The sequence below is a fragment of the Corylus avellana genome, chromosome ca11, assembly GCF_901000735.1.
Source record: "Corylus avellana chromosome ca11, CavTom2PMs-1.0".
Classification (NCBI taxonomy): domain Eukaryota; kingdom Viridiplantae; phylum Streptophyta; class Magnoliopsida; order Fagales; family Betulaceae; genus Corylus; species Corylus avellana.
This window is the reverse complement of record NC_081551.1, coordinates 6533868-6559211: the sequence shown is the minus strand read 5'-3', so window position 1 is coordinate 6559211 and position 25344 is coordinate 6533868. Positions and strand designations below refer to the sequence as shown.

At 35.8% G+C, this 25344-nt stretch overlaps 2 protein-coding genes across 5 annotated transcripts; one reads left to right on the top strand and one right to left on the bottom strand.

Moving 5' to 3' along the window:
• Positions 1-964: 964 nt before the first annotated feature.
• On the bottom strand, positions 965-2039 carry LOC132166289 (protein MKS1). The gene has a single exon (XM_059577085.1). The coding sequence runs from the start codon at positions 1945-1947 to the stop codon at positions 1285-1287; it is 663 nt and encodes a 220-aa protein (XP_059433068.1). The 5' UTR covers positions 1948-2039; the 3' UTR covers positions 965-1284.
• An 8518-nt stretch (positions 2040-10557) lies between these two features.
• Positions 10558-19047, top strand: LOC132166547 (probable Histone-lysine N-methyltransferase ATXR5). 4 transcript variants are annotated; one of them, XM_059577384.1, is made up of 9 exons: positions 10558-11106; positions 11206-11286; positions 15887-16116; positions 16244-16344; positions 16432-16644; positions 16910-17767; positions 18329-18375; positions 18453-18635; positions 18739-19047. In XM_059577384.1, the coding sequence occupies exons 1-6, from the start codon at positions 10752-10754 to the stop codon at positions 17067-17069; spliced, it is 1140 nt and encodes a 379-aa protein (XP_059433367.1). In that variant the 5' UTR covers positions 10558-10751; the 3' UTR covers positions 17070-17767; positions 18329-18375; positions 18453-18635; positions 18739-19047. The 4 variants fall into 4 exon arrangements, with proteins under 4 accessions (XP_059433367.1, XP_059433366.1, XP_059433368.1 ...); XM_059577383.1 differs by having other exon boundaries at positions 18329-18635; XM_059577385.1 differs by having other exon boundaries at positions 11206-11265; positions 16910-18635.
• Positions 19048-25344: the final 6297 nt, after the last annotated feature.

The following is a 25344-nucleotide window of genomic DNA, read 5'->3' as shown; positions in this document are numbered from 1 at the left end:
TATATTTGCCAATGACACATCCATCCCTCTACCAACTCGGTGGCATGACAATATAAAGCCTTAATTTGACAATGAGAGCTGACTTTTCGTCCCTACCTATCCGCGCACACGATTTGACCAATTTACAAGATAATCATCGAACGTCAAGAAAAGAACTCTAGTGGACACAACTTGTTTGGGATCCATTGAGGAACACCAATCACTCAACAACACTAACTTAGTTTTGCCAATGCTCAAAGAGTCAATCTCTATACTTTTCTTGTTCGGGTTCTTTTTGTTTCCGCGTTATAAAATAAATATATTTTTCGAAAAACATTTTTCGGTTTTCGGCTCATATAAAAAAATTGCTAAATTTTTATTTTTCTGTTATTTTATAATCTGAAAAGTTATGAAAAAGAGCGCGGATGAAAATAGTGTGTAAAAGAATATAAAGCATTCGAAAGTGAAATTGAGATATAGTGTAGTTGTTTGCCCGAATTCCTTGCAATTGATCAAGTATTTGTGAGATAGCCCTTGTCTGTAGGGCATACTAGCTCGGGCAAGTGTTCGGACAGTCCGAAACCTATTTATATAAGTCCTACAAGGGGTTCTTTCACAATTACCTAATCGGAGGGAGGTGTGGCAAAGCAGCAAAAAATGATTTAGGCGGATTAAGTCGCACACTATTTTTTGCTTAGCGGATATTATTTTTCTTGATCAACTGAAAACTTTTCAGTTTTGGATGTTAGTTATACTTTTAACAAAGATGGATATATATCCTTAACTAGAATTGGGCAAAGAAACAACATAAATGTCTCAATGTCATCATCCTCCAAAAGATTGTATACATGAGTAGCAATAGAAGAAAGAAAAATGTGGTAAAAAGAAGTGCTAGAAAGTGTCCAAAATAAAAAATAAAAAAAAAATCATTAGGCTAATGAAAAATAAAAGAAAAAATCATTCCAACCACAAGGACAACCCAGAGTTAATGTTAAAGACAACCTCAACTACCTCTCATAAAGATCAAGACAAGAACAGAAAACTAAAAGAGAAACAAACCCAACAATCCCGAAAATTACATAAACCACCAGCTACTTTTACTAATTGCGGGGTGGCCCATTGGGAACTAGCAATATATCATTTACAGACTTTCAACTACTAAAACTACCCTCGAAAGAATACATAATATAAAAAGAAGGAAGTTACTGTGGAAAATTCTTCCACAACAAGTCAGTCAATGCAAAAACTTTACCAATTTCCTTTGCAAAATTGCAGGCTCTTTTTCTCCGAAATTCCCAAACGACCCTAAAAGTCCAAAAATCTGCGTAACATGTCCATCGAAGATGGAGATGGAGAGATCAAAGAAGTTGAGAACAACCCCGAAGGACTCGCCGAGAACCCATTATTATGCCAAACAGGGCTCAGATCATGAAACAGAGTAGAAAAGTTCTGCGGGTCATTCAACGGCGAGAAGAACCCATCTGGAATCGGAGGCAAATTCACCGGCGCCGGCGATAATATCCCCGGATAAGCCTCACCCAAGTCTAGAAACCCCTCTCCTTCCACTATATCCATCACTGTGTCAGTGTTGCTGGTTCTGTCTCTGTCTCTGTCTCTCTCTGACGGGCTGGTCTTCTCGATGGAGGCAAGCCTGGCCGCCGGGGAGAGGTCTCCGGCCCCGGGGGGCGATGTCGACGATGATGGGCCGGTGAGGCGCTGGACGATGTACATGAAGTTGGAGGTGGTGGCGTGGATGACCTTGGGAGAGACGGCGTAGATAATCACAGGCTGTTGTGGTGGTTGTTGGGTTTGGAAGGACTTTGGCGGCTGTTTTGGATGCGGATGTGGCGGAGGCTTCCTGATCTTGTGGGACTCTTTGCTGACTTTCAGAGGAGGAGGGCGGGGGCCTTGCAGCTGCAGCTCTTTCTTCTGCTGCTGTGGCGACTTTCCGGGGTCCGGCTGGTTCATTTCTGCCGGCGATTTGTTTGATTGTGGAGAGGGAAAGGAAAAAGGGTGACTTTTGGAGACGATGGGAAGGGGAAAGGGGCTGGAAACTTGGGAGTTGGAATATTCAATGTTGTAGTAGTTGGTCTCAAACTTATTGTTTATTGTCTATTGACGATACCCATCGGTAATTCCGTTGACTTCAAAAACAAAATAAAAATAAAAATAAAAATAAAAACAAAAACAGAGAGATGGTTTAGGAAGCCTTTGCATAAATAAGTGTTAGAGAGCCAAACAAATAAATTAAGAAAATTTTTTAAATTGACATGGAAAAAGTTTTTAAATTAAAAAAATACAATTTTCTCTTTCTTGTCTGCAACTCACGGTCGTCGGTCTGCCACGTCAGTTTGAAAATTTTTTTAGGTTCATTTGTTTGGCTCTCTAACACTTCAACAAATGAATCTAGAAAAATTTTAAAACTGACATGGCAAACCTTGAGTAGCAGACAACAGAAAGAGAATTGCATTTTTTTTTTAATTTAAAAACTCTTGCCACGTCAATTTAAAAAATTTTCTGAGTTCATTTGTTTAACCCCTAACACTTCTCTTTTGTTTGCCCAAAACAAAATAGTGCTTTTTTTTTTCTTAATTTCTTTAAGAAAATGAGAGAAGTGGGAGATTTTTGAAAATTAAATTAACTTAGTTCCAAGTACAATTTTAATCACAATACTATATGTTAAATCCTATTTTCATTTTTTAGCTATCAATTCTATTGGTTTAGTCGGTCTAATATTACTTATTTTATTTTATAACTATATGGTAGTAGTTCTAGCCAACCATTAGATCAATTATATAACATTTCTTTATTGCTTTTATTATGTATTGTTGATATATGAGTGATAATTACTAATATGATAGGTATTTTTATAGATATATTGATGCTACACATTAAAGTACATATTATCCTAATGTGTCATGTTTGTAAATAAAATAAAGATAGCATTAGAAAAAAATTTAAAATTCAAGAAATAAATTAAAACAATTCATAGTTTTTAAATGAAATTGAAAAATATGGCATTTAGTTATGCTGATACAATATGACCGTTGCCCCATAACCTCACCAGTAACCTGCAAGACAAAAGGAACAAATGGTGATTTGCCAACGTTATATGTGAGAGCACTCTGATGCTTAATTCAAAGAGGAATTTCTACTACCCAATTTTGTTCAAGGTATAGGCTATGCCTCAAGACATTTACCCTGAATAATTCTATAAGTTTTTCTTGTGTTTCTTTTAAATCCCTTCCAGAATAATGTGATTATTAAAATCATTATTAAATCAAAATCAAATAATTATCAATCACAAGCTCAATAATGATTTTAATAGCCACATCATTGTTGTAGATACTTAATAGAGACACAAGAGGAACTTGTAGCATTATTCCGTTTACCCTCGACTTCTTGGTAACTGGTCCACGAGCCATCATCAAACGGTTCAAGGGTTAGATCCTTAGGCCGGTTCTCTTAAGCTACTTGGCTCCTTAACATCTAAGAGTCCCGACAATTGCAAGTTAGAGAGACACGTCGATTTGAGATACCTGAAGGAAACTAGGTGCCAAGTGGCGAACAGACAGCATTACCTATCATCAAGTTCAACAATCAAAATCACTTCTTTTTTTTTTGGACCATTATTTCATGTACAAAGTTTTTCTCTAAACTAAGTTAAAAGAAATTTTTTCAACTTAATTTATAAAAATAATATATGTCTATTTTTTTAATAACATATAAAATGTACATATTTTTTAATAAAATTTATTTCAAATGCGTGCAGTACATTATGGTTATATTTGACTAATTAACCAGACAGATTATTTATTTATTATTATTATTTTTTTGGCTTTATCTAATCTTAGTAGAAACAATATCAAGCCAAATAATAATTTATGTTTTGGAACATCAAGCCCCTTTGTGGTTGGGACTGAAAAGTCACTCTCAAAACTTTCCCAGAAAAGAAAAGGCAAGTGCATCAGAATCCGTGATTCTTATGAGAAAGACACGTAACTATGCATTTAAGAGATGTTTTTCTTATCTTCTCCGAAAAAAAAGAAAAAAAGAAAAAAAGAAAAAGAGAGATGTTTTTCTTAAAAACAAAAACAAAAAAGATATTACTACAATCAAACAAAATAAATAGAAAATGGTGGAGGAAGAATATTGAGAATTAATATGTGGCTCATCTAATTAAAGACACTATTACACGTAAAGCCCAATGAGGGGTTACATCATTACTATAGTTATTTAGAGTATTTTTAAAAGTCTCTCTTGTATTTTTTTTTAGTCTCTTTACGAATAATATGACTATTAAAATTATTATTTAATCAAAATTCAATAATGTTTAATTATAAACTCGATAGTAATTTGAATAGTCACATCATTTTTAAAAATACTAAAAAATAACACAATAAAGACTTGTAACATTACTCCATTATTAACTTATATAATTTTGTGCACTACAAATGATATATAGATAGAAATATATGGTGCTAGAAGAGCACAAATGTAGTACAAGTGATTGGTGTGGATTTTGTAAATTGCAACCATGGTAAGTGGTAACGATGGTGGCTCATATTTAGGATGGCGATTAGTAGGGGTGAAAAATGAAGCGGTTATTAACTACCCGTTAACCGCTAGTTGTATTAATTGCTAACCGTTAACCACTTTTGAAGGCGATTAGGAAAAATCGCTAACCGCTTATATATATATACACGCATAAAACACGTCATTTTTGTGTTTAAATATATATAAAAATCTAGAAACGATGTTGTATATAATAGGGTATTATCGTATTACCATAGAAATGACGTCTTTTTGTTTTTTTATTTTTTTTATTCTCTTTTAAAAAGCAGTTAACGATTATTATGGTTATTAACTACTAGAGGTGGTTAGCGAATTTCACTAACCGCGTAAGTGAAGAAAAATACCATTTTTTGTGAAGAAAAATACCATAGACAATTTTTATGAAGAAAAATACCATTTTTTGTTTTTTTTTTTTAAATGCCAAATAAAAAAAAAAGATCACATAGAATGTTATTGCTTTAGAATTTTTTTATTTTTTATTTTGTTTTAAAAAAATAAATAACAATTGAAAAAGTTGGGTAAAATTGTGCCGGGGTTGAAAGTAGAAAAAATGATTTCTATGAAAGTGTTTAAAATTTTATATAACTTACGCTAATTAGGTTGCCCCTCGGCTGTCACGCCCTACGGCTTTATTTATTTATTTTGTATTATTTATTTATTTATTTATTTTACAACTCAAAAGGCATTTTTAAATAATAGCCTTTTTAAATTTTCAAGGGATAGCTCAATTGACTAAAAATCAAGCCTTATAAAAAAAGAGGTCATAGTTTGAATCCTCATTCCTCTCTTATGTAAACATATCAAAATAATAATAATAATAATAATAATAATAGTCTTCGAATTCCTCCCACTTAACCAAAGTGTCAGGTAGTAATAAAAAACTCAAAAAGTAATCTTGATTTCCAAAAGGTTTCACTATTAAGGATAACAACTCTATGATTGGAACTGAAATTCGTACTTAGATTAGTAGATTATACTAAGATGAGTGTTTATATTTAAATCTTCCCAGGTAAAGGTAATGAATAATTTTGTTTAGCATAAGAAATGATATTAAATTTATTATCCCCTCTCCAAAATATGCATAAAAAAATTATACCTTTACCTTTTTTTCTATTTATTTTTTATGTAGTGACTCCATCAACTTTTTACTTTTACCTTTCACATTTTTCATGTAGTGGCTCCTAAAACGTGTTAAATCATCACTTTTTTCATAAACTTTAGTTATAAGGAAGAAATAAATTTAATAACTTAATCATTATTTTAACATTCCCCTTAATGTGTGAGCTCAAAATCCCTTGTAATATGTGAGGTCTCATACGTTGAATATTTAATTTAAATTGTGAGTGATCAGATGAACTCAAGGTTCGATCTCATTACTTTTAGCTTTGATATCATGTTAAATCACTAGTTATCTAAAAAGTTTAATGATTAAGGGCTCATTTGGTTTACGGAATGAGTATTTTATTATGACAATGATTAGCTATTACTAGAAATATAGGAGAGTGAAATTGAATAATTATTCTAATTCCTTAGTTTGGTAACAACACACATGTTTTAAGTGGGGTTGAATCAAAATTACTAAAAAGGCATCATTATTTTTTTATTTTTTTTTTCAACTTATGTATATATATATATATATAAAATTAAAAGAGTTCACATGTATAATAATTTCATGGCCGTTATCCCGTACGTACCAGTGTACCAAGTCAGACGATGCAATTAGTCTTATTCATCATTCACATGCACGCTCTTACAATCTCACCATGTTCGTTATCTTGTTTAAGCAGCACATTTTCACAAAATGTAGAGTTCATAGCATACCGAAAATGTGTTTCATGAGAGTTGTAAAAATGCATGTTTAGTACACAAAATAATCGTGCAATGCGAGAAAAATAACGGGTAGCAGCATGTGAGTTTGTACTCACCCGGGTCGTAAAGTTCCTCCAAAGGTTCCTCTAGTAGTTTCAAACACTCCAAATCTATGAAAAACCTAATATTAGTTCTAAGTCCGAGCTAAAACGAACCATAATCCTAAAACTTTGAAAACATGGATTGTTGTCGAAGCGTTTGGGCAAAATGGGCGAACGTTTAGCAAAACACGCTTGGGTGAACGAGAAGTGCCAAATATTGCATATTTGAAGCCCTTTATTTATATTAGTTAATCCTTTAATTGTGTCGTTATTTAATATTTTGTGTTAGTTTTGTGTTTTTAGTGTTTTGTAGGTCATTGAAGAAAAACTACAACTTTAAAGGGAAAAATGCAAAGTTTGGAATAAAGCATACTTTGAGAAGACCTAGATGATGTGGTTAAGTTTAACCAAATCCAAGAAAAATGTTAAATCGGATTAAATATCAGATTAGATTAAATTTCAGATTGGATAAGATTTCGGATTGGATTCAAATTCATATTCTGTACATGTCTCAATATTTTGACCATAACTTTCCGCTCAAATATCGGATTGAAGTGATTCAAGCTGCATTGAAAATATAACTCAAAATAATACAATTCATTGTGAAATAGGATTTTCCTAATTAGGACGGTTACTATACCAAAATTGCCCCGCAATAAAAGGTCACAAATCTGGACAAATCCTATTCCGATTTCAAACTTCTATTTTGACTAGGAGACAAACTTCAGAATTATCTAGGTTTAATAGGGCTTATAGGACTTCCCTAAGCCAATAAATAGACTTCTTTACATTCAAGAAAATATATACAATTCTAGAGACTAGTTTTGGGATACAATTTTGGAGACAGAATGTAATCATAGCTTTTCTTTTAGTTTAGTTTTTCTTTAGTTTATGTTTTATTTTTATGTTGAGCTAAATTTCCAACTAAGGTTGGGGATAAAGCTTCACCGATGAAGAATATCAATACTTTCATGTAAGTCTTTATTTGTCTGATTTTATTGGGTTTATTATTTCAATTGTTTTACTTTCTTTTTTTTTCTTTTTTTTTTTCTTTTTTTTTTTTTTTTCAATATGTGGCATGATTCTTGGATATCTTGTTGTGATTTAAGGATACACTTGATGATTTAAAATAATTTCATATAATTGATTGCTTAATTTTATTTGCCTAAATGATTGGATATCCCTTGTGACTTTTTCTACGAATACATTTGGTGTTTCAATTAAGATTAAATATCTTTTGTGATTTACGGATACATCTCATGATTTAATTGATATTGGATTCCTTTTGTGATTTGTGCAATGAATGGATAAATGAGATGATTTTGATTAACTGTTGAAACATAGTAAAACATATCTAAGATTTTAATTGTGAGAATTTCAGATTAATATTGATAAACATGGAAGTATGTTGTTATGATTCGATGAATGTGAATTCTCAAACTTTAGTCTTTTATCTCTTAGTTTATTTTAATTAGTTTATGTTTGTCTTTTAATTTCAAAAAATCAAAATTCAAAACATTTTTGGAACTAGGTTAGGATTTAATTAGTTTAGATTTAAATTACTCTTTCAAGAATACAATTCTTTGTGGGATTGTATTTGCAATCCATTAAACTACAATTGATTCGTGTAATTGCGAGTTAAATAAATTTGCACAATAGTGAACATTCAGGCTCGAGGCTGAACGTTCGGCCAGAGTGTTTCAAGCAAAACTTCAACTTGGTCCAACGAACCTCTAAGCAGTTTTAAACTGGTTCTAGGTTACCAAAAGGATTTCTAACAAACCCTAGCCCAAAACAACCTTACCATGCAACAAGAAATACGCTAAATGATAATGAAATGCTAAATCATGCTAAAATCAAGGTTAAAACCTAAAAATGATATTATTACCCGAAAAACGCCAACCAAACCATGGAATAAAATCTAAGCAAGGTAACAACTAAGTAAAATGCGAAGTTAGTCAAGAAGATTACCTCTCTTGAGCAAGACCTCCAAGGAAAGCTCTCATCCTCTATCAAACCTTACCAAACACTCAAGCATGGTTTCTCTATGGCTCAAAAGAAAGAATAGGGTTATGAAGGGCGTGGGGGAGGGTTTAAATAGGTGGAGAAAAGCCGGGGGCGCCTGCTATGATAGTCTGCAGTGTAGTGAACGTTCGGTGGTCCTTGGTCAAACGTTTGATGTACCGTGTGTACAGTGGCTCAGGGTTGCAAGTGTAAGTTTGGTTATTATCCACTGGGTCAAACTTGGGTCAACGAATGTTCGGCGTGGTCCCCTGCCCGAACATTTGGTGTATTGTTTACCCAGTGATTTCTTGGTTTTGCTCCTGAACGTTTGGTGTCCTTTAGGTAAATGTTCGGGCAGTACTGAAAATTCCCAAAAATTATCCCAAACGGGTCATAATGACCTGGTTAACTTTTTGAATAAGCTAATCATAACCTAGTAATTACTCAGGGCACTATAACATTTTATTATGATATTTGTTGTTATAGGTAGTACTTATATTTAATTACCAGTTAATTAAATTGGGACCGCTACGAATGACACTCTGAATTAATTACCATAGTTAATTAATTTTGGGGGCGTTATAATGCACTTTATAAGGCTTCCCATCAGCATTTAATTCAAATTAACGCTGGAGACTTTCATTAATGGATATCCTCTCCAGTTTATTTGAATTAGAAAAAAAAATTCTCATCAAATAAAAAAAATACCCATCAAATAAAAAAGTAAAAAGACAAAAATACTCATAAAATATAACTAACTGGACACTCTTTAGTTTATTTGAATTGGATAAGATCATGTTCCATGAAAATTAGACTTTTTTCTTAAAAAAAAGTAAACAAGTGAGACTTTCTAAAAATTTATAGACTTTGAAGAATTTATGGACATCGACACTTTCCATAAAGGTAAATAATGGAACTTTCCATTAGTATTTAGTATTTTTATCATAATTGGTGGCCTTAATTAGAAACTCTTTACTAATTATTTTTTCATTTTAGAACCTTAAATAATTTTTCTTGGAAAAAACATTTATTGTATAATAATTAATTGAAAGCCTCATTTTATTAAGGGCCTTAAACAACCATATAAGAGTCTGTTTGAGATTGAGTTTGAGAAATATAGTTTTTAAGTCAAAAAGAGCTTATGGGCAAAAATTTCATTTTTAAGCTTTTGCTAAAAGTATTTTTTGGCCATTTTTAGGCTTTTTGGGACCTTTAAAAGCGTTTTAATTTTTTTACGAAAAGATTTTTTTTTTTGTTTGTTTGTTAAAGGTACTTTTTGAGTGTTAAAAAACACTTTTAGACCATTCAAACACAATCCCAAACATGCCCTAAGTCGAAGTCACCTAATGCTTGATGAGTTGAGCGGGCCTTAAAAAAAAAAAGGGCCTATTCTTATTTCTAATTCAATCAATTATGGATAACCCCTTAAACTCAAGGTGTCCAAAAGCCATGGATTAAGAATTATGGTTCTCTTCATTTCATTTGAACTAGAGAATATCCAGTTAGTTATAGTGGAGGGAAAGTATCCATCTACTATAACTAACTGGATATTATTTAGTTCATTTGAACTGGAGAGAATCCTGTTCCATGGATTGTCTCATGGTATATGGTAAGTTATTAATGGTGCATTTGGGATTGCGATTTCGCAAAAATAATTTGCGTTTTTAAAAGATATTGTAAAATGTAAGGCGTTTGACATTACGATTAAAAAAACATTTAATCTAAAATTTTTTAAAAAAATTACGATTTCTATAAGCAAAGTTAGAGGTGCATATTTGAAAAAGCACAAATTTAAACCAAAATTACAATTTTGCATGACAAATATTTGATAAAAAATACTTTTTAATATGTTTTACTAAATACTTTTACAATTTTAATAAGTAAAATTTTAAAAATTATATTTTTAAAAATACAATTTTTAAAATTGCCTTTATTAAAATCGCAATTTCCAAAGTTTAGGTTGAATGTGGCCACTCCGCGGTACGTAGGTCCATTACGTGGGACTTACTCGGCGTTGCTTATTCCAAACGGCTAAATTGTAAGAAACTCGTATACTGATTCACAAGGAAAGCACACTAGCAGTACGACACCCAATCATCTTTCGCCACGTAGTATCCACGGTCTTCCCGCGAGAGAGAGAGAGAGAGAAAAAAGAAGAAGAGAGAGAGAAGAAGAACACACATTTTGACACCATTTTCCGGTTTTCCCAGACAGAGCTGCTCTGTACCACGTTTCCGATTCTGCCCTCGGCCATTTCGGAAACACCGAGCCTGTCCCCGTCCCATGGCTCCAGCCACGTCCTCCTCCTCCTCCACGGCTAAGCGGCTCATCCGCTTCAGTGGCTCTCTCCGCCGCACGGAGGCGCCGCGCCGGCCGACTCCGCCGCCTTCTCCGCCGCCGAAGAAGCTCAAGCCGATGGCGGAGGTAATGGCGAAGGCTCGGCACGCTGTGGTGGAGCGCGTCGACTACAGCGACGCGAGCTGCCAGCAATGCGGCTCCGGCGACCGGGCCGACGAGCTCCTCCTCTGCGACAAGTGCGACAAAGGCTTCCACATGAAATGTCTACGACCGATCGTCGTTAGAGTCCCCATCGGATCCTGGCTTTGCCCCAAGTGCTCCGGTCGCAGAAGAGTAAGAAGTAGGGATTTCTTTGTTTTCGTTTTCGTTGCTTCTCATTCTTTTGTGTTTTTGGAATGTGAAATTTGACAATGTCTTTGCGTTTCTTATTGCTTACTAGGTTTCTCTCAGAAGAAGATTATCGATTTCTTTCGGATTCAGAAGTGTACTGATAAGAAAGGCAAGTTTGCGTCTCCTCAAGGTGAAATTCTATTGATATCATCTGGTTTCGATACCATCATCATCGTCGTCGTCGTCGTTGTTGTTGTTATTGATATTTGAATCGCTTCTCTGCTTGTTTTTCGTGATTTTGTGTACGGTGTTTGATCAGTTGCATTGCGCTTGATCATTGTTAATTTTATTGATTATTTTTATTGAACTTGTTTCAGGCTTCACGCAAGGATTCCTCTGAAGGATCCGCCTTATTCTAAGAAAAAAAATTTATTATTGTTTAACGCTTAATTTAAAATTAGGATTTCAAATACAAGACAATAGAATGTTTTTCAATGAGATCTACTTTGTATATGTTTTTGCAAAGAAATGATCTTTAGGGATGCAGGAACGTCTTACCATTTTTGGAAATGCTTCTTGCGCATGTACAAGATCTGAACTATGATTAGAATTGTTATTTAATTTTTGTCTTGGTCCAATGATTGGGCTACACAGCGAGGGTACCCCTCCTCACCATGAACACATCCCGAGTAATGGCGGTGTTCAAGGAGTTCCTTAGCCAAGGGAAATTTGAGAAGAGTTTCATTGCTACTTTTGTATCTCTTATTCCAAAGAAAGTTGGGGCGGTGGAAATTAAATATTTTCTTCCTATCAGTTTAGTGGGAGGTGTGTTATTTCTAAAGTATTGGAGTCGGTATTGGGGAAGATTGTCTCAAGTTCTCAAAATGTCTTTATTAGAGGTAGACAAATTATGGACTCTGTATTGGGAGGCGAATGAATGTTTGGATAGTCGGGTTTAATTTGGAGAGTCGGGAATATTATGTAAATTGGATTTGGAGAGGGCATATCATCATGTCCACTGGGAGTTTCTATTATATTTGTTGAAAAGATGTGGTTTTTGGGAGAGATGGAGAGTTCGGATAGATTACTGCATTTCTATTGTGTGGTTTTTCATTCTTATTAATGGGTTTTCTTTTGGCTTTTTTAGTAGTTCACGTGGATTATGAAAGAGGGATCCATTGTCTCATTTATTGTTTGTGGTTGTTATGGAGGCATTAAGCAAGATGATGTCTACAACAGTGGATAGGGGGGACCTTTATCTGCGTTTTTGGTGGGATCAAAGAATCATGAGGAAATGATTGTGTCGCATTTGTTGTTTGTAAATGATACATTGATCGTTTGTGAGCCTAGTTGTGAACAACTTTGTAACTTGAGATGCCTCTTCATATGTTTTGAAGGGGTGTCGGGATTGAAGATAAACTTGTCTAAGTCAGAGATTGTTTGTGTAGGCGATGTGGGTGATGTGGAAGGCTTGGCTAGCATTCTTGGGTGTAGAGTGGCTTCTTTGCCAATGAAGTATTTGGGTCTTCTTTTGCGAGCTCCGTATAAGGCTTCTACCATTTGGAATGACATTATTGAGAAGATGGGACATAAGTTGGCGGGTTGCAAGAGGCTTTAATTATCAAAGGTAGGTAGATTAACTTTGATAAAAAGTACTACTTCTAATTTTCTGATGTATTATTTTTCCCTGTTCCCTATTCCGGTAGGAGTGGTACTCCGATCATTTTAGGGGGTTTGTGGGTGAAAATTTTGATTTAGTTTAATCGGGTCCTTTTGGGTAGGTGGTTGTGGAGGTATACTATGGAGAGGGAGGACTTGTGGAGATTGGTGGTGGACATTAAGTATGATAGTTTGAGCCTTTGAGGGAAGGCTGATGTGCTAAGGAGGTTGGGGGGCCCTTTGGTGTGGGAGTGTGGAAATGTATAAGGAGGGAGTGGGAAGGTTTTTCTAAATTTGTGAGGTATGAGGTAGGAGATGGAACTAAGGTGCGGTTTTGGCATGATGTTTGGTGTAGGGAACAACCTTTAAAGTTCTCATTTTCAGAATTATTCATTTATAAGGATGCGTGGGTGGCGGATTGTATGCAGTTCCGGAATGGAAATAGTTATAGTGAATTCTTTATTCTTTTTGCTCCTTCTAATTAGGTGCTTTCTCTTGTATAATTTATGTATACTTAGGCGTGCCTTACGCAGCTACGCTTTTAATGTTATATGTCGATTACTTATGAAAAAAAAATGCCCCTATGCCTTAAGAAGGTTAGGGGGTCTAGTGCACCTTTTGTTGTCATCTAGCGATTTTCCTTGTTGATCTCTTGAATCTATCTATTTTAAGATATGCATATTGCACTTGTTGGCCTCCTTTAACTTGTAATATTTTCCAAGATTTAGAAAAAATGATGCCTAATCTCTCATTCAATGTTTTCTAACTATTTCCCTCTTCATGTTGTTCATCTCTTTTACATGATCTTCTGAAAGGCCCTCACTCCTTTTATGGGTGCATGTGTGCATGCTTTTATGTGTGTGCAACCTGAGTAGTAAAACATTTGATATTTTTATGTGGTAATCCATTTTCATAGATTTCTAAAGAGGAGTTGATGTGTCATCAGAGGCAAAAAAAAGAAAGCATGAGTTAAGAGAACTTTTGTACAACTACTGACTTAACCAACTGCAAATTGTATTCTCTAGTCCTTCAAGTTTCTATTTTGAGTAATGTAATTGAAGGTCAAGATGCCACCTTATTTGATTTAAAACCCATCCTTATGCTTCCATTAAAGAAACAAAAAAGACAAAAGACTACTTCATCTCAAGCCACTTACATCTTACAACCCTTTGGAACTTTTAAAGACCAAAAAGTTAATGTAAATGATTATTGACTTATAAAATATGCTCCATTAAGTTTCAAGGGGAAAATACAGTTGAAGTCCCTAAGGTTTTAGCTTTTATCAAATTACTCACTAAGGTTCAAAATTGGTTAGATTGATCCTTAAGGTTTAATCCGTTATCAAATCACTCTATTCGTCCCACTTTTGTTAAATTTTCTGGCAGAATGCTACTTCGTACCCATATTATTGCCACACGTGTATACATGCAGAAATGGTGCTGGGGTGGCTGGTGTTGGCCATGCCCTCCCCCCCCCTCCTCTAACCCAAGGAGACAAAATTTTATAAGCTAATTTTTTATTTTTTATTTTTAATTTTATTTTTAATTTATTATTATTATTATTATTTTTTTTAGTGGCCCCTACCCACTAAATTTTTTGGCCCTTGGCCACTACCCATTCCAAGCTCTAGCTCTGTCCTTGTACATGGCACAATTAGCTTCACCACGTCTGTCACATGGCATGATGGATCCCCATGTCATTAAAAATGCCATATCATAAATGCCATGTCATTAAAAATGCTTCATCGGCAATGATGTTAATAAAGAAAAAGATGAGGAGGGTTTGTTGAGGGGGAGGGTGGCCGCGCGGCCATGCCCATCTCCTATGGGAGGCAGCGACCACCCCTCTGTTGTGGGAGGTGGCCATGCGCCCACCCTGCTGGTGTAGGATAGGGGTGGCTGCACAACCACCCTCTCCCATAGCAGATAGGAGTGGGCGCACAGCCACCCCCCTAGAGGAGATGGGGTGGCTGCGTGATCATCCCCTCCTACAACAGAGGGGTGGCCGTGCTGCCACCCCCTCCCAATGGACATCCCCACGGCCATGTCTCTCCCACAGCAGACACGGCCACCCCTCCTTCATGAGACTCTCCTCGAACATGATGTACATATTCAATTTGATTTTGTTGAAAAAATAGGGCATGAAGATGATTGAACGGTTTCAATCATTTGATATGTAAGAGTGATCATTTTCTTAGGTACTGGTGGATGAATCAGAAAGGTGTTTCTAGATAGCTACTTAAGCATACACTTTTAAAATGTAAATAAATTCCAAGTAGACTATAAATTTAGTGCTTGATAATGGTAATTCTTGTTTTGGCCACACAATAATCAGGGTTGAAGATATTTCCATTTTGTGATAAAAATTGAGCTAAATTACTTGATATGAAATTTCATTTAATTCTTTAGCAAAAGTAGATGAGACTGCTTGGTGATAGGGGAAACTTCAAAGTTGGTAAAAAGTGGATTTTGTTGAATGAATAGCACTGATTTCATTGTCAAAAGGGAGTGATATAATTCAAGATGAGGGCACAAGAGGAAGGCGAGAAACTACAAGGGTTAAGTTTATGAAAAATGGCCTATGATATAAGTGGAACATTTCCTAATGTAGTAGAATTGTGAAACATGATTCTTTTTTGTAGTCAATCAAAAAGTTGCTAGGATTGAACAGAAATCTTGTCTTATTGTAGATTGCTCCCAATACATATTTGAAAATATATGACTCATATGCTTGATAAAAAAAAGCTGCAAGTGCTGATACCCTAATGCATAAATCTTGGGTTACTTGGGCTCTTCTTGGAGCATTCTAGCATCTATTCTCTTATTTGTAGGTTTTTCATTTCTTCTTTTTTTTTGTGTGGGGGCAATAGTGCTGTCATATAAATCCTAAACCAATTAGTTTTTTAATATCATAAAAATTTCTAAGAAGGACAATGCATACTTATGAAGCTAACGTCTTCTGTCTTCATATGGCTTTTTTACTTTTTGATTGTATGAGCATTTTTTTTAGCAGAGATCATGCCATATAAATCCTAAAGCAGTTAGTTTATATTTTTCATATTTATTCTCATGCATTTGATTATTGATTGTAACTTGATGCTTTTCTTATGTTTATTCTCAATTGACTTCTAGATGCTAGAAAGCGTAGGAGACGTTCAGGATCATTGGTGTTACAAAAGAAAAGAAGGAGACTTTTACCATTTGTTCCTACAGAAGATCCAGCCCAAAGGCTGAAACAAATGGGTTCCCTTGCTACTGCTTTGACAGCACTGCACATGGAATTCAGTGATGATCTCTCTTACATGCCTGGCATGGTGCCTAGGTCAGCCAACCAGGCCAAGTTTGAAAACGGTGGAATGCAGGTTTGAACTTGAAATTTCCCTTTCAATTTTCTTTCCCGTTCGAACTTTTGGTTCTCTTTATTGGGACTTGATGATACTTTATTTTACCATCTAGAATGTTGGTTATAGTTTGTGGTTTTTCTGTTAGGTTCTTTCCAAAGAAGATACTGACACCTTGGAACAGTGCAGAGCTATGTGTAAAAAAGGCGAATGGGCTCCCCTTATTGTAGTTTTTGATTCATGTGAAGGGTACCTTAACTTGAACTCATTTGTAGAGCTAGCAACTATTTATGATACCTGTATATTGAGTAGGTTTGCTGTGATCTCGTGATGTAGTTATACAGTGGAGGCTGATGGCCAGATTAAGGATATGACGTTTATTGCTGAGTACACGGGTGATGTGGATTATATTAAAAACCGGGAACATGATGATTGTGATAGTATGATGACCCTTCTCTTGGCAAACGACCCATCTAAAAGTTTGGTCATCTGCCCTGATAAACGCGGGAACATTGTGCGGTTTATCAATGGCATTAACAATCACACTCTGTAAGCCCATTCAACCTATCTCTGTTTGTTTGTCCACGCTGGCTAAATCCAAAAAAGAAAACAAAAGAACTTTTCTTAATTCTAATGGTATGACTTCTTATATTACCTTGTCCTATATTTTTCTTCACCCACAGCACCACTTGTGCACTATAATCTCCAGTGAACTTCACATAATAAAATTGCCATCACTCCTCGTGTTAAGATTTACCTTTGAGTTGAGAATATTGATGTCCCCCGTGCTTAAAATGAATTGAATTCTTTGCAGGGAAGGTAGGAAGAAGCAGAATTGTAAATGTGTGAGATACAGTGTTAATGGTGAATGCCGAGTCTTTTTGGTTGCTACTCGTGATATTGCAAAGGGCGAAAGGCTATATTACGATTATAATGGATATGAGCATGAATACCCTACTCACCATTTTGTCTGAGATATCATAGAGATGTTGCTGTCTAACAATCCTACACAAATGGGATGTAATTTTGGATCCCAATAGATCCTTTTCTTTTTCCATTTTTTCAAAGCTTACTCATTGTTTTTGCGGAGCAACAATTCTTCTAAAATTAGCCATAGGCTATTCATTGTAATTTTTGATATAGAGCTGGTCAATTGTGTGGCCATGAGAGAACTAGAGTAGCAAGGGAGATTTTCCTTTAAATGGGCATATGAAGAAAATTAGATGTCTTAGAATTATATTTAAGAAAACAAAAAGTCTTTTTGTAATACACTTTTCTATGGAAGTGGTTACTTGTTTTTTTGGTTGTCATTCCATTGCTTCCAAGATGATTTATGGATAATTTGTTAAACGGCCATTTATTTGCTCATTATTGTATCTTTTATCTTTTATCTTCTTCTTGAGATGCTAACCATTCCCACGAGAGATATGCATAAACATAACTGTGAAAAGAAAAATGTTACTACTGATTCCTTTCCATTTAGGTGCTGGATATTGTTGCAGTCACACAGCGACTGTGATGCAGTTTGACCCTTCATATTGATTTGAAAACTGATGCCTGGGTCTTTAGAATTGTATTCAGTTTTATATTGCAGAGATCTTTTAAGATGAAGCTTTCATCATGAGGTCATGCTGGACATTCACAAATTCCAGATTCTCATATCTTTTAAAAGGTGAAACTTTTCCCCTAATTAAGTATACAAAAACTTTATCTAAACTGCTCTTTCTTGTAGTTTTCCTGGATGTTATGTTTACTACTTATGGCATCCATTTCCATTTACATACTTTAGTATTTGATATGTTTGCTCCTCACTTGCCATCACACTTGGAAGTATATTATAATTCTTATGGTTGTTGCTGGTTCAATGCTAGATGTAAGTGGTTCATGCGTTGGTATACTAGAATTTTTGAATCTAGGATATAGTTTGATACCATGCTCGAAAAAAAGAAAGTTATTATGGATGCCCAGGCTTATAAGCTCAACCATACTTCTTGATGCAAATATCTCTCAGATGTTTCCCTCGGTGCTTTCCAAATTCACATGCTTCATTTCAATTATTTTGTTCCAATTTCATCTGAAGTGTGATTTGACATTTGAGTCCTTTTGCCAGAAATAAGTGATAATTATGGCTTTGAAATACATTATACATGCTTTTGTGATTCTTTGGACTACCATTGGTTAAATTTTCATTGCTTTAGTTGTCATACGCCCATCTGATATATTTTTTTTTCAGTGAAGCGACTTCAACTTAGGGTCTCTGAATCCCCAGAGATAGCATGGGTAACACCTTAAAATATATTCTCGCTTTCTATTGCACAGCAGAAATGTTGAAATTAAATTCCCATGCCTTCCTGCAGGGTGGGCTGAGATTATCTCGAAGAAACAATGTAACATATGATGTAAGAACAGTGTCAGCGTTAAGAAGATCAAGCAAATTCCGTTGGGGCTTATGTGAAGGAATGAGTTTCTCAAATATTGATTCTGATCTTGAATTCAGTCACTGTCAGGGAATTAAGTGAGAGTATTTGACTTCCTTTGAGGTGATTAAGATATCTCCATTGGATGTCTATAAATCAGTTTTGTGGCTGAGCCAATTTATTCTTGGATTGCAGGAAAGTAATTGAGAAGTGGTTTTTGTTGCAGGGAGGATACGTGTATTCTTTTGTTTCAGTAAGGATGTCAGAAAATGATAATTCAGATTATCTTATATCAGTTAAGATTAAAGCAAGTCTTGGGAGCCATGCTTTTATAGATTTGAATGGTTTTACATGCAGGAGTATGTGTATAGTACCAATAATCGTTGAGGACTTTGTATGTCATGTGAAATTTTGGGAGAGAACTTCGAGTCAAAGCATCTTGATGTAAATTGATGGATATTTCATTCCATTTGATTGAGGTTTGATGTACCTTCTGGTTATTATGCTCTTCATTGTTAACTCCTTTTCCCCAAGACTTTCACAGCCTTTTATGTTTTCTACATTGCCTGAATGTGCTTTCTTTAAGAATGATATGAGGATATTGGTGAAGGTTGAATGGCAACTCTCTGACTCATTCAAAGGTAGAGAGTTTTGTTGAAGAAACTTAAATATAAGTTCTTCGAATTTTCTTCTAGGGAAATATAAAGGAGACTACAGGAGTGCTCTTTGTTACCCAGAAGCTTCAGCGCCAGAAGGTAGTGAGAGAGGCCATAGATGGTGAATAACCAAACAAGATTCCAATTCGGCACAGGGTTTACTAATTTGTGCTGGTCTTATACTTCTTGGTTTCAGCAGGATTCCTTATATTGCTCTCTCGGATGAAGTAGAATGAACAATGTTAACTTTTCTCTCCAAAAAGATATCAAGGATGAAAATATCTCTGCCTGCCTTTCAGAGACAAGAAATCCCTTCAGAGGCAAGGTAAACAACTGGATACTCTAGTGCAGCTCTTTCTATGTGACATCACAGTGATTTTTTTTTTTGTTTTTTTGTTTTTTTAAATATATATTTGTAGTGACTTGGCAAGGAGAACTTTCTATTGTAACAGGCAAGTCAATTGTTTTGACAGGACAAACCCTGTCCCCCACCAACTGGGAGCTTACTACCTGCAGCTTGTTTCGCCCCAAGTTCATCTGACCGAAGGCTGGCATAAACTGTACGTCTACTGAGTTGCCATTGTCAATAAGGATCTTTCTGGTAATGTAGTTTGCCACCAGAAGAGTTACTACCAGGGGTGTCATCATGGGGTGCTATATTCCCCTGGCTTCTTTTTCAGTAAAGGTGATAATGAGTTCTTTAGTCCTCCAAATCTTTGTAGGTCTTCCAAGCACATATAACCTCCCTCACCTAAGCCTGCTGGAAGTGCACCTTCCTGTCTGGGTTGAATTCGCCTCCCCTGAGGGCTTGGCATCTTTGGGAATCGGTTTCGTCAGTCATCTTGCTTGGGCTTCCGGCGTGCCTGTTGTGGTCGTGGTGTCCCTTGATTAGCCACGAACCTTTGTAGCTTCCCTTCTTTAATTAATCTCTTTACCAGCCTCTATAAATCGAAATAGTCTTCTGTATCATGACTGTAATCTCGGTGGAATTTGCAATACATGTCCTTCCCGTGACTATTAGGATCCAACTTAATTTGTCTTGGCCGTCTGAATTCCAGATTGCCTTGAATTGTCAACACTCCCGTCGCCGGAGTGTTGATTAGTGTGAACCCTATAGGTTGTCATCGGACAAGTGTAGGTCTCTACTGAAACGACTTGAAGTGATTCTCGGCTCTTCGGGGGCGGTTTTCTCCCCCTGATCCATTCGTTTGTGGAGGGTCTTTCAGCTTCTTGTTTGTCATTTTAGCTCGTTCGGCCTGCTCCGTGAAGGCTCTAATTGTTTCTTTGGCATTGATGAATTCTTCAAATTCACTCATGAATTCTTGGATGGTTGTTAGGGCTCTTTGCGCTAACTCTGGCATGAAGAGATTGTGTGGGGTGAACCACCTTCTCGTTGGGATCATCTACTAAGAGTTTCTTTTGATTGAGTCCGGCCATGAAGTCCTTCAGGGACTCATGTTCCTTATGTTTCATTGTGAGAAAATATGCCTCCAGCCTTCTCTGTCGGCAAGTACCAATGAAATGAGTTAGAAAACTCTTACCTAGTTTGGCAAATGCTTCAATTGACCCTGACGGGAGATTGTTGAACCATCTCTGACCGGGTCCCTTCAAGGTCAAGGGGAAGGCTCGACAGATAATTTCATCTGCGGCTCCTTGTAGCGTCATGTTGGCCTGATATGTTTTGATGTGGTCCTCAGGGCCTCTTTTCCCACCATACAAGTCAATTGGGAAAACCCAAAATTTTGACGAGAGAGCCAACTCAACCACCTTCCTGGTAAAAAGGGCATGCGCTTTCTCAAAGGAGGTTGTTGGCTGCTGTGGGGTGCCCTCCATCAACTTTCTTATTAACTTCATCAAACTTGGTCTATAATTGCAACTATTTACTCATCCGTCGGCTTCTTGACGGTGTGTTTGCTTACGGGTCTTCTAAATGTCATTCCTGTGATCCTTTCACTGTCCTCTTCGTCAACTTTGGGATTTGGTTCTGTTGAACATTGTGAATTGCATCACCATCGCAATTCAGGTTGGGTTTGTGTCGTTGCATCAGTTCAAAAATTTTGTTGAAGTAGAAGAGTAATCATTTCTGAAAGATGGTTAGGCTGGGCCTCCATAGCGAGGAGACATTCTTGAGAGTTCTCCCAAGGGTTGATATGGGGATTGGGTTGAGGATTTGATTGTAGCTTAACTTGTGGGTTTGCCTGATTCTTTTGTGGATTCGGTTCGCTGACAGTGCCGACATGGGCCTTCTGAGTGCTCCTGGATCGAATGTTCACCATGGGTAGTCTTTTATCTTTTAGAGTACAATGGCTTGAATAGCACTATCATTCTCACAATGGTGCCATCTGTTGATATACCATGGGGCAAGATGCCTAGAGGTATCCTGTCTGGCAAAGTTATTAATAGGTAAGATCTTGATTCCTTGTTTAGTTTGTTTTCGTTTGGGGCCTCAGCCAAGGGGGGTGATTCCATGTGTAAGCCTTTTTGGGGAGCTTGGGTTCTTGAGGGAAGTATTTCCATCTGCGTGCTTTTTTGGTGAGCCCGTCCTTGGTTAGGGCTGAGCCCACTTTTAGGCTCATGGACCCTTGGGCTGGGCTCGTTAGCCTTACAATAAATCTAGCCATTCTAGTTGGGAAAGTTGAATGTATGGAGGAGTAGGTAAAATTGGTGTGTTCTAAGGTGGGATTTTTATCTATGAAATTTATTTATTTTTATTAGGTTATGTATAACAAACGCCCGGGGGAGAGGTGAACAAGAACTTAAATTAAAGATGGGGGAAAATTCACTTTACTCTCTTGAAGTTTCAGAAAATTTTCAATTCGAACCCCAATGTTTAAAAATTGATAATGTACTCCCCTAATGTTTCAAAAATTTTCAATTCAGACTTTCCGTTACTAATTTTCGTCTAATTAGATGGAAATCATCTTACGTGCGTCTCATGTGGAATTTTGATGTCATTTATTCCAATTTTGCCTTCATTCAAACTTAAGAAATTACGTAATTATCCTCATTAAAACCTATGAAATTTAGGGTAATTATGTAATTTCATAGGTTTTAAAGAAGACAAAATTAGAATAGAGAACATCAAAATCTCACGTGAGATGCACGTGTGATGATTTTTGTGCAATTAGACGGAAATTAGTAACGATGGGTCTGAATTAAAAATTTTTGAAACATTAGGGGGGTACATTGTCAATTTTTAAACATGAGGATTCGAATTGAAAAATTCTTGAAACTTTAGGGAGGTAAAGTGATTTTAACCCTTAAAGATATTTTATTTGAAGGTAAATAGGTACGTCATAAATTGAGTATGACTTGACCTAATAGATCTTGGGTCAAATATGGTTAAAAAATTGTCTTAGAAACTTAGAAAATATTAAATTAAGAGCCCTGCTCGGACGAGTGGAGGACCTCGTCTGAACGAATCTAGGGTAAACGTGATGAAAATGTTTTAATTGAGTAATGTCTAGATCACAATAGGATCTGTTAGGATGTAAGACAAACTTGGGGACCACTTTTCATATGAGTCAAGTTTGGACCAAAAGGAGGTTCCATCTAAACGAGAAAGTGATCAAAAGGACTAGAATGTGCCATGTGGCGATTGACAAATGAAGGAGAGGGATAGTGCGTGTTGACCAGATATTAGTTTGAACGAGACCAATATACGTCCGGACAAGAGAGGATATCAATTGTGTCATGAAATAAGCTACACCTTACATTATAGTCAAAATTGTTGTTAGTGTAGTAATTATTGAAATGCTAGAATAGTAGTCTTGTTTGGCGTGTTGAGAAGTTGAGGATATAGATATTTTGATTGTTAAATGAGAAACTAGTGTTTTCTCTAAAGATGTAAAAGTTCCACGTGAAAAATTTTGTGTTTTTATGTGCATTTGTAATGTGTAAACACTGCATGGAACTAAAGAGGAATTCTAGAGGTGCTAGAAATAGACTTATGAAGAATTTTGGGAGAGTGTTGGACATGAGTTATTATTCTTCAGTGTTCATATTTTTCTAGTTTGGGCACTATGTAGAGATCATATAACCAATGTGGCATCTGTAGCACTCCAAGCCAGGGCAGGCATCCAACCGTCCATCATGTGGGGTCAATATGCATGACTGATCAGGACCATACAGTATTGTATGGTAAAACCATTCCAAACCACCCCTCCCATTAGTTAATATATGAGAGCATCTTCCATCATGATGTTATGAAAGTTGGCTTTTAATAAAATTTAACACATCAGGTAAAAACACTAAATACAATGGAGATGAAAATATAGTATCTTTAATTCAAATCAATCTCATAGACTGTTCCTCTCAATACCGAAATCTCCAAAATTAATCAAGACAGTAACTCTAGTGGTTTTATCAATGGGTATTTTGTCAAGAGAAAAAAAATTATTTGGTGTGAATGGTTGTATTATTTTTTGGTGTTTCAAGTTGAAGTGTTTGCTTTTTATTGGAGATTGTTAAATACTCAGTTTACACTAGAATTTGATTTTAAATATATATTCCTCTTTGGTGGCCTTTCCACACTCCAATCCTATTGACTACCTCATTGTCATCTGAATCACAAATTCAACTCTACCCTTTTTACCTTTCACTTGCACTCTCATAATCTTTGTATGTAGTCAAACCATAATAATTGAATTTTGTAATAGTGAAATAGCAATAAAACTAACCTCTCAGTATATTCTTCAAACAAATATTTCCTCCCAGTCCATGATTATATGTATGTGTGGAGGTGGCCACCACTGTTGATGTTCCCGAGGACATATGTCTCGTACATATCAATCCCACCTATCAAATCTAACTTGATCTAACATGTCTCAATCTCATATCTGTACCCTCTTGTTGGAATGTTTCCCACTATCCCTCTTCTTCTTATTTTGCACAATCTAACTTGTGGGATTCTTCTGTTCTGAGAAAAAAGTGCCAAGATTTATGCACTCATACATGTTCATAAAAGTGAAGCCCAAAGAAGAGACCGTAGCCTTACTTTTCTTCTTTTATCAAATGGCAATATTTGACTATACACATAAGGGGTGGTGAGAAATATCACCCACCCATCAGGGGTTGTATTGGAGTTCATGGGACCCTGCAGAGCAGGACCTGGGGTGGCCTATCCAAGGGACCCTCGGGTTGCTTATTCAAGGGTTCCCCCACCCTCGGGTGGCCTATCTGTTGGCCTCCAAAATATAACCATATAATGAACAAGAGTGTAAAGCACCAGACTTCATCACTAGCATATTGAATTTTTTATTTTTTATTTTTTATTTTATTTGTTCACGGAAGAAGAGGGAAAGGAACTAGGTTGTCTGTTGGTAGTGCTTTGATACATGTGGCATGATGATACAGTACAAAGTAAAATAGTAATATTTAAGAAAATTTACACTTTACCTCTGAAGTTGTGCACATTTTTTGATTCTACCTCTAATATTTAAAAATTGACAATATATCTCCCGAAATTTTTCCTTTTGCAATGTGGTCATTCCGTTTAAAAATTCCGTCTTTTTGGACGGTGGGCCGCCCACGTGTGACGCATGTGACATTTAAGCACCAAATATGCGGAAATTAGCTCAACTTCACCTCTGATTTTCCCAAAATCCCCATGTTTATTTTTATTTTTTTTTTTTAAAAAAAAAACAAAGAAAAAAGGGAAAAAAAAATAAAATTCTAATGGTGGTGGCTGCTGGCCACCCCATGGGCATTTGGTGATGGCAGAAACCAAATGGCCAACTTTGTTTTTTTTTTTTTTGAAAAAAAGGTTGATATATATTTCTTAAGGGGGCATTTTAGACTTTTCATATGCTAAAAACTCACATGAGGCGCACATGTACTGCAAACTGTCCAAAAAGACTGAATCTATAAACATAATGGCTACATTGCGCCCAAAAAAAAAAAAAAATTCTATATTGAGTACATTGTCAATTTTTAAACATAGGAGGTAGAATCAGATAATGTATTCAACTTCGGCGAGGATAAAGTATTATTTTCCCTAACATTTATAGTACATATTGATTTGGATTAAAAAAGCATAGGGCCCAAAACTTAAGGCTCAATTAAAATAATTTTTCACTCTCACATAAGCCCAAAAAGCTTAAGTGGATGTCACTTTGATATATTTATTAGGAGTGAGATCAGTTGTGGTTGAAATTTTGGTACATTGGGTGATCATA